Genomic DNA, 13,779 nt, shown 5'->3' on the forward strand with positions numbered 1-13,779 from the left:
TGCATCTCTGCACATCTGCCTGCACATCTACCTGTACTTCTGCCTGCCCCTCTGCCTGCGCATCTATCCCCACCTCTGTTCTCTGCAGGGTCTGGGGACACGTTTCTTGCCCAATCCCTGGGTAGCCCAGGGACCCTTCCCGTCCGGCTCCTGTCCCAGGAATGTCCCCTGTCCCAGGAATGTCCCCTGACCCCCAGGGACCCCCCCCAAATTCCCGGATTGGAGGGGGGAACACTTGGGGCGTCCCCCCTGCAGTTCCGCGCTCCGCCGCCGGGGGAGCTGCCGCGCAGGTCTCGCCGGCTGATGCAATCCGGGGGGGCGTGGCCACGCGGGGAGTGGGCGGGCTGACAGCGACACCGCCCAATGGGCGGTGGCGGCGCGGGGAGGGCGTGGCGGGTGTTGGCACCGCCCCCCCGTCCCCGGTGTGCCGTGAGCGCCGAGGCGGCGGCGCCGCCATTTTGTGCCCGAAGCCGCCTCAGGATGGAGCCCAGACCCGACCCGCAGCCGCTCTTCGCCCGCCGAGCCCTCAGACCCGCCGCGCCACCACGGAGCGCCGCCTCGCACACCCCTCCGCACCGCTGGCAGCGCTGAACGGCTCCATGGAGCACAGCGGACGCGAACGCGCCGGCTGGGCCCGGCTGGGCCTGGCCGCGGCCTGGCCGAAGCTGGCGGGGCCCACCGCGGCCCCCTCGGGCGGCTCGTCCCAGGCGAGCCCACCCTTCTCGTGGCTGAGGGTGCTGTCGCAGCTGCTGTCGCCGCTGCCCGCGCTGCTGCAGCGGCTGCTGCCCGGCCCCGCGCTCAGCACCGCGCTCTGCCCCGCCGAGGCGCCGCCGCCTCTCGTGCTGCTGCCTCAGCCGGAGCCCGCGCCGGGCTGGGCCGAGGAGCCCCCGGAGAAGCCCCCGGCGGGGCTGTGGGGGGCCGGGCTGGTGCGGAGCGCCCTCCCCGTGGACTGGTTCGTTTTGGGCACGGAGCAGGGCAAGAGCCACCTGCCGCAGCCGCTGCGGGCCGAGCCCCTGCCCGAGGCCGAGTTCCTCCGCAGCAAGCGCCTGGCGTTCCTCCAGCGCTGGCACCTGCCCGTGCCCGACCCCGACCACGGCTACCACAGCCTGGAGGAGGAGCAGCAGCACAGGGATGTTCGCCGGGACCAGCGGGGCGGTGCCGGGCAGCTGGAGCAGCCCGAGGACGCAGGGAGACAGCCCGTGGAGCAGGAGGGGCTCCGGGATGCGGCTGAGGAGGTGAAAGCGTTGCCCGAAGGGGATGGTGAGGACTCGGACACAGAGCAAAACCTCCCGGTTTCGACCAGACCTGCGTGTGCGAATAAATTAATTGATTATATCATCGGCGGAGTTTTCAGCGGGGAGGAGAGTGAGGGTGAGGAGGACTGGGATGATGATGAGGAGGATGATGACGATGATGGGTTCGACAGCGAAGAGCTTCCCTCGGACTCAGACGCTGGCAGCCAGGACGGGGAGAGGCTTCACCTCTGGAATTCCTTCTATAGCTTGGATCCCTACGACCCTCAAAACTTCACAGCCACCATTCAGACATCTTCCAGCGATCCGGGAAGGGATATGTCGGATGTGGAAGAGGAGGAAGAAGAGGAGGAGGAGGAAGAAGAAGAAGAAGAAGACTCATGGGCAGAGTCCTCCTCAGGCTCTGCTCATAGTTCTGAAGAGGAGGACGAGTGGGACTGTGGCAGCGTGGATGAGGCGGAAAGCTTGAAACTTTGGAACTCGTTCTGCACCTCGGACGATCCTTATAACCCTCTAAATTTCACGGCAGCCTTTCAGACAGAGAAAAAAGGGCCGCCGCGTTCGGTCCCTGCCGAGCACTTCACCGTGTGCCGGGTCCAGCTGGAGAGACACAGCTGTGGGCTCGGTGACCTGGGGCAGCGTGGAATTCTGTCCGGGGAGAAAGCCGCCAATTCCAAGCGGAAAAAGGTATATTCTAGCTTTATATTCATGTGTTTCGAGGCTGCTAAATATAAACAACAAACCCACATTGCTCCGAGCAGTACGAGGGAGTGGGTGAGGTCACTCCGGCATTCCAGATCTGCGACCTTGCCTGCTAATTATTTCCCTGGAATGTTGTGCCTCATCCCCGACACGTGATGGGAAATTCTGTCACAAGTTTCTTTTGTAGACTTGAAGTTTAATTTCCATTTTTCCAGTTTCTCTTCTCTGTCTGGGGTGTGACGTGGTGTCATCATCAGAGAAACTCCAGCGCTGCGAAGCCAGTTTTTCCCTGAGAAACTCCAGACCTGTGATGTCTTTTCTGGAAAGCACCGCTTTCTGTTGGGAGGAATTTTGATAAAGTGATTTAGGAACTTAAACTGAAAGCGTTTTAAACATTTTAGGGCTTTTTTTTATTTTTTTATTTATTTATTTTTTTGTAACCCGAGCAGGCTTGTTAACGTGTTCTGGAGTAGGAAGAGCTCTTGCCACACGTGTGCTGGGTGTGTCACGCGTGTGCTGGGTGTGCCACACGTGTGCTGAGGGGTGTTAATGTGTGCTGACATATGGTTAACACATGCTTCAGTTCACCACTGAAGATTCAGTACAAATTGTAGCAATATTTCCATTTGAGAGAGTATTCTATATTACAGTTCAGTTATTTATAAAAGGGATATATTCAGGAACTGGACTTTTGAGCCCAAATATAATGTGCTTTTTGGAGGAATTTGGGTGTTAAAAATCCTGTAATACCTGTGTCAGGATGCAGGGAAATAATAATTCATCCTCTCCCCAGTTTTGTAGTGCTGGAGATGTCCAGGGTGGTTTTTCAGGTGTGATGTCTGAGTCTTGATACCTCAGACATTTATATAAGTAATGGCTTGTGGTAACAAGTCATCAGAGGAGAAAACTTGTGTAATTCTTGGTTTAGTGCTTTTTCAGCAGAGACCTTTGTTTTCTCCCCAAATTTGGGTTCCTAACACTGTGAGGTAGCACTGCTGGGCCCTGCCCAGGGCTCGCCGTGTCCCGGGGGTGCAGAGCCAGCAGGAATTCCTGGCCCTGCAATCGCAGGCTTCTTGTGGTGCAAGAAGGATGATGTGGCTGCAATACTCCAGCTGACGTCACGGGAGTTGTGCCCCAGGGTGGCTCAGACTGATGTAAAAACGCTGTAAGGTGGGAAGGCTGATGTAACAGCTCCTGAAGCAGGTGCTTAATTAGGGCCAGGAAAACCGAGCCCAGTGCTGAGGTGTTCCCAGGAATTCTCCCAGTCGTTCATCCATCTCGAGGCTCTTCCTGTCTGTAAAACCCGGGAGTGGTGGTTTCACTCACGAGGGAGCAGGGTGTGCACAGGCTGTGAAGGGCACTTCAGTTTTGCCCTTTCCATAATGCAGAGCAGCCCAGAGTTCAGCAGGAGCCTGACACAGGCTGGGTTTGCTCAGAAAGACTTAAATCCCTATTACAGCCATAGTGCCAAGTGTAGAGCCTGACTCTATAAGTTTATTTTCTTAAAATAGCTGAATGCCTCTTAAAAAGAGCCAAGTTTTCCTGTGTCTTTTAAGGTGCCGTGACTTCTGAGCTGATTTCCCTGTATGAACTAACACCCTGGAATTCCAGAGCCGCTGGAAGCAGGGGGTTTGTCCCAGTCACACGAGGATGAGTGTTGTTCCCTGTCTGTACCCAGTGTGATTCCTTTTCCCGGTGGTGACTCACACACTGACTCTTTACTCCACACATCAATGGTTCTGCCTTTTTTCAGTGTTCTTGTGTAATCTCCAGCAATCCAGGCTGGAGCACATTCACAGCCTTGGGTGACCTGTGTGCCCTGGGTGAGGTGACAGCCCCGTGTCATCTTGTTCCACCCCCTGCCATGGGCAGGGACACCTTCCACCAGCCCAGGTTGCTCCAAGCCCCGTCCAACCTGGCCTTGGACACTTCCAGGGATAGAACAGCCACAGCTTCTCTGGAAAATCCATTCCAGCCACTCATCCCCCTCCCAGGGAAGAATTCCTTCCCAGTATCCCATCTAAACCTACCCTCTGAACAGTTTTTTGAGGCTTTCTGCTATTTGAAGTGTTTAATAAACCCCAAAACAATCTGTGTACAAATATGAAGTTCCTTTTGCACGAGTGGTGAATTCTTGACTAAATTCTTGCTCTTTCCAGGTCACCTTCCTTGAAAAAGTGACTGAGTATTACATAAGCAGCGAGGAGGATCGGAAAGGACCCTGGGAGGAGATGGCACGAGATGGCTGCAGGTTCCAGAAACGGATCCAGGAAACAGAGGAAGCCATAGGATATTGCTTCACCACAGAGCACAGGCAGAGAGTGTTCCACAGGCTCCAGGAAACCTCCTCCCAGGGGGGTGATCTGTTCTAGCCCCTCACACCACCTGGTAGTTGTGTGACCCTAAAACACCCACAGACACCTAAACGAGACGTGGCAGCTGCACGTGCTGTTCTGGAGTGGGGAGAGAAGTGGGATTGGAAGTTTCCCAGTTTGGTGTGTTGAGCCAACAAATATCCCTGCGTGTCCCACTTTGCTGTCCCCACAGAGTCCCCCCCCCCAGTGCCCTGCAGGGCGAGGGTGCTCCAGTTGCATTCCTTTTGATTAACACTGAGAAACAAGACTGCTTGAGGTTGAACGCATTCCAGAAATGCCTTGTCTGCCGTCTGTTGGGAAGTGGTGACTGTTCAGTTGGATTTTTTTGCACTTTGAAAAAAAAAAAAAAGCAAAACCTATTTTGAAGGAGATATTTATGGGGCCCAGCCCCTGGTATTGCAGTTTTGATTTAAAGTTGCCTGGGAGTTGTGGCGTTTCCTCTGTTGTTCTCCAGCTCGTGCAAAAGTCTCACATGTTGTTCTCTGATAACTTTGGCTTAGCTGTGTGTGGATCCCTCCTCCTAGATGCCAGTTTTGCATGGAATGCAGCGTTTGAGTGTTTTTGTAGCATTTGGATGTCAAGTGTTCCAGTCAGGCTCACTGGGGGAGCTCTGGTGCCCTGCAGGCCCTTTGGTTTGACTTGTTTAAACAGAACCTTGAGCCAGGACCATTCCAAAGGGTTCTGGTTGCTTGTGCACCAAACTTCTCGCCTTTTAGGGCGAGGAAATTTCTCATCCCAATCAATAATTAAAGCTTCGAGCACATGTGGAGGCTGTGGGTGATGTTTGAATTTAGGGAGCCACGCAAGGGAACTAGTCCCTAATTATTTATTTAATCTAAGAATAACTTTGCTATAATTCTGCTTTGGAATAGAGATTGTGGTGGATTCTTGTATCCAGTCTGCTTGTTCTGGTACTTTTAAGGAGAATTGTCTCTGATTTAAGGGAATGTTAAGGCAGCAAACCACCGTGTTCTTTACCAAAAGCCAGTATTAACACTCCGTGTGTGTCTGCACTGGGTCACCTGGTACAAATAACATTCCACCTTTGGAAAGCTGAGGTCCTTGGTGGAAGGACAGCACTTCCTAACTGCAAATATTTACTCAGTTCAGTTAAAACACAGAGCAGCACCCTTGGAGGGGGGTGTTTGGGCCTGGGGGTTGGGGTGGGGCTGTTGCCTGAGCAGCTGTGAGGTCACCCACTTCCCTTTTGTAGGGGGGAAACCTCAAAGTACTTCAAATTTGTCATGAATTGTTTCAATTTTTAATTTGCAGGACTTCACTCTCTGCTTTACTGTGGTGTCATTTTGGCCACGTCTTAATTCTGGCTCCAAAACTCCAGAGTTTTTCGACTCACACTTTGATCTCCTCACCCAAAGCGTGTTCTGGGAGGTTTTTAAATATTGATTTGCTGTGCTGCACTTACAAAAATTCAGAGGATTCGCTGGATTGCAGTGGAGTTGTGTAAGCTTCACATCCAGCCAGAATTCCTGCAGCATTTCAGAGTGGCTGCATGAAATCAATGCAGCAACGTTGTTTTCCATCCTCCCCCTCCAAAGATTGGATTCTCTCTTCCTACAAAAATTGCAGTTGTGAAATTGTAAATTCCAATCAGGCCCTCGAATCCTGAGAGATTATCTCTGAATTTCTGGGAGCTGGTTTTGCTGTCTCATATTGGATCTGCTCTTCAGCTTAGGGAAAAGGGGGTGATAAATGTGGAATCAGAAGGGAAGATTTGCTGATTTCTGATCAGTGTGACCGATCAGTACAAATCTGCTGCTCCTGGGAGGTCACTACAGTCGTTTTTCCGTGAATTTCCCACTTTCTTTGGTCTTGGAGAACTTGGTGCTTTGGTTTTTCATGGACAGCTCATTTCACTGGTGCTTGGGAGGGGTGGGAATGAACACCTGGAAATGTTTGCAGAGGCTTGGAAAAACCTGTCGCTGGGAACAAACAGAGCTGATAAATTATGTGTAAATTAGATCAACAAGTGCCACTTCCAAAGCGCTTAAACATTGGAAAAATGGCTTTTATCCATCCTGAAGGGTGTCCAGCACTCCCACTGCTGCTTCCCACCTGCTCAAGTGAGCTTTTCCCCTGCTCCAGCCTCACGTTTTCCAGGTATCTGGTGGGAGGTGAGAGGGAATTAACAGTAAATTCGTCACCATAAACATCCTGGGAACTTGGTGTCACCCTTTCTTCCCTATCAAATCCCTTGAACTGGTCGTTCAGGCCGTGTCCATGTGTCAGTGCTTGGGGTGAGACAGTAAAAATAACACTTGTAGGACTTTAAATCAAAACTGTGATGAGCAGATTTTATTTTTGTATAATTTAGAGAAAAACTTAGAAAAACCTTCAAGCATTGGCTTTATACAGATTTTACTTGATTTGTGTCGAGTTTGTTGGGTTTTTATATCTAAAGTTCTATTTCTGTACATAATAAACTATTCAGAACTAATCTGTAAATTGTAATAAAGATATTTGCAAGATAGTTGGGTTGCTTTGGGAAGACTTGTGGGGGACATCAGGTGGCTGGAAAAACCAGGGATTGATGGATTGTTGTGTAAAGGTGTGTCTGTCGCTCCATGTTTTTTAGAGGGAATGCCATCCCTTTGGCTCCTTGGAGAGGGAAGCCAGAATTCCTGGCAGGAAGGAGGAGGCTGGAGGTGCTGTGTGGACCGGGCTGGCAGCCAGAGGTGGGCTTTGTACCCTCACAGCTGGGGGTGGAGGTGCCTGGGTGTAAAGTGTCAGAGTCATGAGCAGCATCCATCTGCTCCCTGGGGAATGCTGGGATAAAACCCCGGCTGCCCTGCCCCTTGGAAGGGCGTTGCTTTCTGTCCCTGTCGGATTTTTGGGATGGCACAAGCTGTCTTCCCTGCCGTTGCAAGGGACGGGGCAGCCACAGCTTCCCTCTGGGAAATCCATTCCAGCCCCTCACCCCCCTCGGAGGGAGGAGTTGCTTCCCAATATCCCGTCTAAACCTACTTTCTTTAATCCAGCCAAATCCCTGGCTGCGGGAATGTGCCGTGTGGAGCATCTGGCTCCGGGAGGATGGGCTCGGAATGTGCCAGCAGCTGTGCCAGAGGAGGTTTTTCTCAGCACAGTTCACTGATCCCAGGACAAAAGTGGAAGTGCAGGGAAGCTGCTGGTGATCAATTCCTGCTGGATACACCTGGAGTTGTACTTTAAGCCAAGCCTAAACACCTGTGTAGGGAAGGCACCTGCCACTGATGCTCCAGAGCCAAGAAAGGCCCTGTTGGGAAAACAGGGCTCTGATGCTGGATGGGTCTGTGGGATTTGGGTGGTGGAAGCAGCGTGTTGAGAGCCCAGTATGAGAAAGTGGGAAGCACCAGCCTGCTTCCTTCCCCATCCCAAGGGAAAAGGAGCCTCATCGTGAATGGGAAACCGGTGCCAACCATGCCCTTTCTGCATGCAAAGCACAGCCCTTGGTGCCAGCAGCCAGGACATTGGGATCCTGGGATCCAGGCCCAGGTCTCTGGGAAGAGAAAGGCCTTTGTGCTGGGAAGAAACAAAGGCCCAGCGGGACATTTGGATTCAGCAGCTCTTCCCGTTCCTTGTCATGCTCCCCACGTCTCGCTCCGGGCTCTTCCCTATTCCTGGGGTAATTTGGGCCAGGTCTGAGGTGAAGCAAGGTTCTGGCAAAGGGGGGAAGCAGGGCCAGGTTAAAAAGATTCCAGCTCCCAAGCCGGGGGGGTGTTTCTCTGGCATCTCTCCACACCAGAATCCGGCAGCTCTGGAAACCAGGGTTTGGAGTTCTGGGTTGGTGAGAGGTGTCGCTGCCTATGGCAGGGGGTGGCACTGGGTGATCTCTACTGTCCCTCTCACTTCATTCCATGATTCTGTGACGGTGAGGGGGACAACGCACATCTCAGGGGGCATCCTCTGGGCTCGGCTGAGACACCTTTCCCCCTCCCCGCAGCTGCATTCCCGGTTGTTCCTGGGACGCTTTCGGCCAGGAGATGGTGCCAGAACCGTGCGGCAGAGGGGACGCGCAGCCAGCGGCGCTGCCGGGGCCGCCACCCCGCCGAGAGTGTCCCCGGCTGTCCCCCCCGTCCCTCCCACCCCTCCCAGCCGCAGGTGCTCCTCCGCCTCGCCCGGGACGAGCGCTGGGATGGGCGAATCCAGGCCGAGCGCCACAACCCTCCCTCCGTGCTCACAAGCGCCCGGTTCGGCGACATTCCTGCTGTCTGAGCCGGAGGGCTCCGCCGGGAAACGGCCTGGGTAGGGTGTGCTGCCCTGGCGGGGAGGTCACCGCGTGTCCTCCCTGCCCGCAGCCGGGTCACAGCCGTGCCCTGTCACCCCGCACGGCCCCTTCGTCCGCGTGTTTCCCTCCCTCTGCCCTTTGTTCTCCACCGTGGCCCCGGGCAAAGGCTCGGCGTTGTGTGGATGGAGGAGGAGGTGGCTGCTCCTGGAACTTCGGGAGCAAAACCCTGCCCAAACCAGTGTCTGTGTCCAAGGCCAGGCTGGACGGGGCTTGGAGCAACCTGCTCCACTGGAAGGTGTCCCTGCCCATGGCAGGGGGTGGAATGTGATGAGCTTTAAGGTTCCTTCCCCACCCAAACCATCCTGGGATTCCCCCCTATCCCTACTAAAGGAAGGACACGGTGCACAGGGAGAGGTGATGGTGGTGCCCAGACCTGTGGGAGCCTCCCTGGAATCTTCAGGAACAGGGAATCCGGTAGGTTTTGCAAGGGAAAGCCTCAGTGAGTGCCTCTTGCCATCCCCTATCCTCCCTAACCCAGGTGGTTGTGAACAGGGAGCTTTTAAAAGGACTTTAAACCAAAGGAAAACAAAAAGCCCCGCTGGTATTTCCCCTTTGAATTTCAATTGGATTAAGATAGAAGGAAATAGGGGGGAAAAAATTCCCTCGTGGAAAGCAATAAAAGCTGATTTATTTACCTGGCAGGAGAGAGCCTGGAGCTGCTCGGGGTTGTTGGCTGAAGGTCCTACAAATCCCTCCAAGAACCTCAGTGTGAATCACTCCTTCTCCTTCCCAATGAGTCTGATGAGTCCATTCCCAGTAATTCCCATGGAGAAGTGAGGGGGACTCTGGGAATATGCACGACCAGGGAAATGCATCCCTCCCTGGGGGTTGCTAGAGAAGGAAGGAAATCTTTTGGGATCAGAGGAAGTTACCCGGAATGGCCCCTGATCCTGCATTCCCTGGAGTATCCCAGTATCCTCCATTCCCTGGAGATTCCCGTATCCTCACCCTGTGAGGATACTCTGGGTGACTGGAGAGGATTAGCCCTGGGCTGGAAGGTGAGGACCAGGCACAGGGAGCTCCTGACGCAGCACTACAGGGACAAATATTCGGGTCTGGAGAAGGTTCTTCCCCCAGAGGGTGCTGAAAAGGCTCCTCAGGGTTTGGGCACAGCCCCAAGGCTGCCAGAGCTCCAGGAGGGTTTGGACAACGCTCTTGGGGACAGGGTGGGGTTTTGGGGTGTCTGTGCAGGGCCAGAGGTTGGACTTTAATCCTTGTGTGTCCCTTCCAACAGGAGATTCCGTGATTCTGTGAAGAAAACCCCAACCCTGAGCCACTGCAGGGGCAGGAGGAGCCTCTGTTCCTGGGAGCTCCATTGTTATCCCTGCAGTGCCATACCCTGGGAGCTCCGAGGTTATCCCCACAGAGCCTCCCCAGCGCCGAAATAGGATTAGGGCAGCTCAGGAACAGCCTCTTGCTGTGTCTGACTTCATAAAACCACTTCTGCCCTGAGCCCACAGGTGCCACAAACCATCTCTGGCCGGGGCTGGCTCTGGATCCTCCTCCCCAGCCACAGTACCATGTGGTGTGTCGATGTGTGGCAGATTTTCCCGCAGGTTTGGCACTGCCCTGGGATGAAGCAGCACCACGGGGAGCTGCTGGTGTGCTCCCCAGGCTTGCCCACGGGATTCCCGGGCTGTGGGTTGGCTCTGGAGCGTGGCCCAGCGGAGCAGAGGAGGGGTGGAGGGAGAGCCGTGACCTCCCCAATCTCGGGGAGCATCGGGAGCTCCCATGGCCGGGTGTCAGTGGGGTGGTGGTTGAGGTTTGCTCTGCAGCAGGTTCAGGGATGGTCACGAGATAAGGGCGGTGACTCCCTGGTGTCACCCTGGACCGGGGCCAGCCCCGCTCAGCCCAACCCACCTTCCAAAGTGATCCTGGCGAGTCATGCTCGGAGCCTGCAGGTGTGGGGATCTGAGTACGTGCCCGCCCTCCGTGGGCAGGGTGGCAGCTTGGCCCGTGGATGCAGCCGAGCCTGTCCCCGTGGAAAGGAGCTTCTCCGGGTGAGCCAAAGCCCAGCCGCTGTGGCATCGCCAGGGTCCCACGGGGTGCTCTCCCAACGGGCTCCCTGGGACCGACCAGACGTGTTTTTCTCACTGGTGCTTCAAAGACACTACGGGAAAAGCTTTCGGGGAACTGGTTTCCCCAAATCCTGGCAGGGACCTGCTCTGATGTGGGGACTGAGCTGCAGCTCAGCAGGATCAGCCCCTTCCTCCTCCACGGTGTGGTTTTGGTGCCCATGCTGGTGCTTGGCCAAAGCTTGAACTTGACCTTGGGAGGTCCCTTCCAACCTTTATGATTCCAAGATTCCTCCCTGCTTTGGGAACCAGCTCCTTCGTTTTCACTCTCAGGCCTGTCCTGAAGCAGCTCCTTCCTCCTCCTTGTGCCATGAGAAGCTTTGCTGAGGCGCCGCTGAGACAGGAGGGCAATTGCCTCCTTCAGTGCCTCCCAGACCCCACCTTTCCCCTTGAAAGGCATTTAATTGACGGCTAAGAACAGAAAGAGAGAAAATACCCACTGGGCAGCTCCAGGAGTGCCGCAGATAATCATCAGGGTGCCCTACATACGGCTTGGCTGCGAGATCAGAGGGGCAGAAGAATCTGACATTGTTTAAAATGAACAGGAGAGGGAAGTAACAACTCCATAATTACTCACCTTGAGTTAATTGATGGTAATTACCCTGAGTAGGCAGTAGAGGAAGCTGTGACTGGGCCGGCCCCGAAGAGTCATCAGGAGAGCTGGGAGGGTGCCCTCTGCTCCTTGCAGGCAGGGTGGCAGCCCGGCTCCGAGGGGGTTAAACTCCATGGGGCTGGTTGGGAATTTTTTTTTTTTTTCCTCTTCCCTTTTCCCTCCCTCCCGGGTTATTTGCAGCAAACAGAGTCTGGGTGGAAGGTCTGAGCCGAGCAAGTGTTTGCTCCTGGGGAGGCAGGCTGGGAGTCGCACGGCTCTTCCCGAGCCGGGCGCGGGCCCAGCCCGGAGCTGCCCTGCTCCTGAGCCCCCCAGTGCCACCTCCATGGGGGATGACATCGACTGGCTGGACCTGCCGGGCAGGTGGACCTACGGCGTGTGCGGGGACGGGCGCGTCTTCTTCATCGAGTACGTCCTGCCTGGCACCGGCTGGGCTGGGCTGGGCTGGGCTGGGGGCTGCTGCAGGCATGGGGTCCCATTTTGGGGCTGTGGGGAGTGGAGTGAGTGGCTGGGGGGCTGCAGGGGGCTCAGGGCTGAGTTTGGGGTGGGAACAAGGGGTCCCCTCCCGCTCTGCATGGGGCTGCTTTCCTGCGGCACGGTGGCCTCTGCTTCCCCCCCCACTCCTCTGGCTTTGGGGCTGTCCCACCCTGGTGGATGCTGCTCCTCTCTGGTCCTAAAATCCAGTCCTTGCGTTCCTTTGGCTGGAAAAGTCACTGGTGCTGCCGAGGCCCTTCCCTGGCCATGGGAGGGGGCTCCTGACGCTCCCCTCTCCTTCCCTTCCACAGCGACGACACCAAGTCCACGAGCTGGGTGCACCCCGGCACGGGCTACGCCATCCAGAGTGGGCACTTCTCCTGTGCTGGTAAGGGATGCTCCTGGGCCCTGGGGTGACCAGGAGCTGGAGGTGTGCAGTGAAACCCTCCAGAAATACAATGGGAGGGCAGGGGCTGTATGGGGCGAGGGAGGGTGACCCCTGGCTCTGCCCTGTCCTTGCAGGGCTGCCCCGAGGCTGGGAGGTGGACACCACGATGCACGGAGGCCTCTACTTTATCAAGTAAGTGGGGAGGGGCTGGGGGGAGGAGAAGCCTCTGCCTGCTGCTCCCAAGCACCTTTGCACCCCGGGAGAGGCTGGTCTGTGCAGGGATTATACCTGGGCTGGGCTTTGCAGGGATTAGCAGGGCCCAGACCCAGCTTTAGGGTCTGTCCTACCCCTGGGGCTGCTGGGGCGGGTGAATCCCACCCTGTCCCTGCACACACTCCCGAGCCAAGTCCCCATTCCGGATGCAAAACTCTCCTCTGAGGGCTCTGGGAGCTCCAGGGTGGTGTGGGCGAACCAGCCGGCCCTTCCACCCCACGTCATCCCTCGGGGGAACATCCCTTGGAGCCCAGGGGGGCTTTCTGCAGGGCCCTGCAGCTCAGGGAGGGGGTGGGTGACATTGAGGGTCCCCGGGGCACTCCCTGCCCGGGGCAGAGCACAGAGCAGGCTGTGCTGGCTGAGCCCAACGTAACTCAGGGAGGATCCAGCCCGAGGGGTTGCTCCTGCCTCATCCCGGGGGGTTGTCTCCCATTCCCTCTTGCCCCCTCCTTGCCTGCAGTGGCGGGGGTGATGGGGTGTCTAGACAGGCTGAGCTGCAGGCTGAGGGTGTTCCAGGCGGGATCTTTGAGCCCGTCCCTATCTGGTTTCCCTGTGTGCCCAGACGGCCGTAAACCCGGCGAGAGCAAAGATCCCGAGGCGGGCCGGGGGCTGGAGCAAAGCACCGGGATTATCCAGTCTAATCTGGGAGCAGAGAGACAAGGTGTCCTTGAGTCAGCCCTGTGCTCTGATGGTGCAGCAACAGCCGTGGCCAACTGGTGGCCCCTGTGCTCCAGGGGTGGCAGAGGGGCTGGCACGGTGGTGCCAGGGCCCAGCTGTGGGTGAGGGAACCGCTGGCTCCGTGTGACGCTGGGCTCCCTCCCACCCTCGCCACCCACCCCTGAGCCCTGTCCAGGTGCTTCCATGGGAAACTGCTGGTCAAAGGGATCTTTTCCACCCCAGACCTACCCCCCAGCTCTGCCTGTAGAAGCAAAGACCCTGCTGTGTCTGTGCCTTCGGGCTGGGAGCTGCTCCAGCAGCACCCTGTGCCTCGTGCTGTGCAATGGAGAAGGGAATACCCGGACTCCAGAGTTGCTGGGGGTGCTCAGCCTGCTGGGAGGGGCTGGGGGGGGACTCCCACAAGAGCTCCCCAGTTGCTCATGGGCTTTCCAGAGCTGTTTTTCAGCTCTCAGGGGGCTCCTGAGAGGCAGGAGGGCAGTGGGGTTGGAGCTGCCCCAGTGGATCCCTGATTTCCATGGAGCGGGGGAATGCCTGGGGACAGTGGCCTTGAAGAGGGGACAACTTTGGGGGTACAGGGGTCCTGCTGTGGGCTGGCAGGGAGGGAGGGTCTCCCACCACTGTGGGGGATGCAGGAGGCAGAGCATGCAGTGAAAGCCACCCCCTCCCCAG

At 56.3% G+C, this 13,779-nt stretch overlaps 1 protein-coding gene across 1 annotated transcript; it reads left to right on the forward strand.

The window, feature by feature from the left end:
* Positions 1 to 179: 179 nt before the first annotated feature.
* Positions 180 to 4,490, forward strand: PPP1R15B (protein phosphatase 1 regulatory subunit 15B). Its single transcript, XM_027905698.1, has 2 exons — positions 180 to 1,940; positions 4,115 to 4,490. The coding sequence occupies exons 1-2, from the start codon at positions 180 to 182 to the stop codon at positions 4,325 to 4,327; spliced, it is 1,974 nt and encodes a 657-aa protein (XP_027761499.1). The 3' UTR covers positions 4,328 to 4,490.
* Positions 4,491 to 13,779: the final 9,289 nt, after the last annotated feature.

This window comes from Empidonax traillii, unplaced genomic scaffold, assembly GCF_003031625.1.
Source record: "Empidonax traillii isolate 1590-97213 ecotype Southwest subspecies unplaced genomic scaffold, ASM303162v1 scaffold1196:size187323, whole genome shotgun sequence".
Lineage (NCBI taxonomy): Eukaryota > Metazoa > Chordata > Aves > Passeriformes > Tyrannidae > Empidonax > Empidonax traillii.